This window comes from Nannochloropsis gaditana (genome assembly GCF_000240725.1).
Source record: "Nannochloropsis gaditana CCMP526 unplaced genomic scaffold scaffold604, whole genome shotgun sequence".
NCBI lineage: Eukaryota > Eustigmatophyceae > Eustigmatales > Monodopsidaceae > Microchloropsis > Microchloropsis gaditana.
Window position 1 is genome coordinate 7,240 of NW_005803349.1, and position 1,872 is coordinate 9,111.

Sequence of the window (1,872 nt, forward strand, 5' to 3'; positions counted from 1 at the left end):
TTCTGACGGAGGAGGAGGGGGCGCAATGGCCCCGCAGGTCACGGCCAAATCGAAGACGCGACCGGCGAGATCCCAGGCGCCCGCCGCAACGATCCGGCGCATGGCTTCTGAGAAGAAGGAGTCTGAAGACGGGTAAGGCAAGTAGGACGAGGAAGAGGACGGGACGGAGGACGGAAGAGGAGGCGGCAGGGAGGGCGGGGTGTCCGGCGTGGTGGAGGAGGAGGGCAGCCGGGCTTCGATCGTGTTGAAGAGTTCTTGGACCTGGGGCCATTGGCCCGTCCTGGTCAAGATCCGGAGGACGATGCCGTAGGTGATCCAATTGGGCTCCACACCGGCCTCCGCCTGCATCCGGTGGAAGAGTCCCAGTGCTTTCGTCTCCGCCCCGTGCTCTTCGCAGACTTGCATGGCCAAATTGAAGGTGATCGGGTCCAAGGGCAAGCGGGGCTGGAGCGCCAACGTCTCTTCCACGTAGGCCAAGGCGGTCTCCACCAGACCACAGGCTCCACACGCCTTGATCCCCACTGTCCACGCGTACACGTCCGGCTGGAGCCCTGCTGCCCGCATTTCTTGGAAAGTCTGGATGGCCCGCTGGCACTCCCCGGCCTCCACCCACGCGTTCATCACGGTCGTGTACGTCCTTACCTCGGCGACCAGCCCCGCCGCTTGCATCTGTTGGAAGAGCACCCAAGCCATGTCCGGCTGGTGGCCCTCCGCGCAGGCCTTGAGGACTACATTGTAGGTGGGCACGTCCCAGGGGATCCCGTCCTCCCGCATCCGGTCGAATATTTTCAGGGCCCGCCTGGCTTCCCCCCCTTCGATGCAGGCGTTCATGGCGGTCCGGTAACTGACCGCGTCCGGGTCCACACGCTGCGCCCGCATGCTGTTGAGGAGCATCACGGCCTCCCGCCACCGCCGGCCCACGACGCAGGCCTTGAGGGCGGTGTTGTAGCTCACCAGGTTGGGCGAGACGTGGTAATGCCCGGGCATGCGCTGGAGGAAGGAGAGGGCTTCGTCCCACCGGCCGCAGACGGCGAAGGCGTTCAAGAGGGTGTTACAAGAGACCACGTCGAACTCGACCTGAGTGCTTTGCATCCGCCGTTTCAGCGCCAAGGCCCGGGGAAGGTCCTTGGCTTTGCTGCAGGCCTCCATTACCACGTTGTAAATGAAAGTGGTGGGCCGGAACCCCATGCTCTCCATCCGGGATAGCGTCTGAATCGCCTCCTCCGTCCGCCCTGCCACGGCGCAGGCTTGCACCGCCTGCTCGTAGAAGCCGACCGAGAGCCACGAGTGCGTGGCCCCATTGCCACCACTGGGGGTCTTCCTGCCGCGCCCTTTTCCTCCCATTTCACTCCCGCCACCTTTCCCTGCCCCTTCCAGGTCGGTTCTTGGCTTGACCTCCCTCCCGTCCTCCCGCTCGCCCTGCCCCAAGACCCGGAGCAAGTGCAAGGCGCTCCGCCAGCGCCCGTTCTCGACGAAACCCGCCATCAAATCCTGGAAAAACCCTTGGTTGGCCACCCCCGCCCCTCCTTCCCGCCCAACCTCCCTCCCACCTTCGCCTTCCCAGGGCAAGGCCTCCATCATCGCGTCCACCCGTTCCCAATCCCGGAGGTCCAAGGCGGCGCTCATGGCCAAGGCCGACGCTTCTTTGTTGGGGACGACACCTGCGTGCGTCATCTCCTCCCACAGGCCTAGGGCCCGAGATTTCTCCCCGGCCTCCAAGCATGCCCGCATGGCGATGGCGTAGGACGCGGCATCTGGTAATTGGCCTTCCCGGCGCATTTCGATCAACAGGTACCCGGCGGTTTTCCATTCCCCCGCTTTCGCGCAAATTTTGATGACCATCTTGGTGAAAAGCTGTGGGAGGGGGGGGGG

At 64.6% G+C, this 1,872-nt stretch overlaps 1 protein-coding gene across 1 annotated transcript; it reads right to left on the minus strand.

Annotated features, from left to right (window-relative positions):
* Window positions 1-58: 58 nt before the first annotated feature.
* Window positions 59-816, minus strand: NGA_2016200 (uncharacterized protein; the record flags this gene model as incomplete). The annotated part of the gene is made up of 1 exon (XM_005854158.1): window positions 59-816. A coding segment is annotated over one exon (758 nt), but the record flags the coding sequence as incomplete, so codon positions are not given.
* Between the last annotated feature and the right edge of the window lie 1,056 nt (window positions 817-1,872).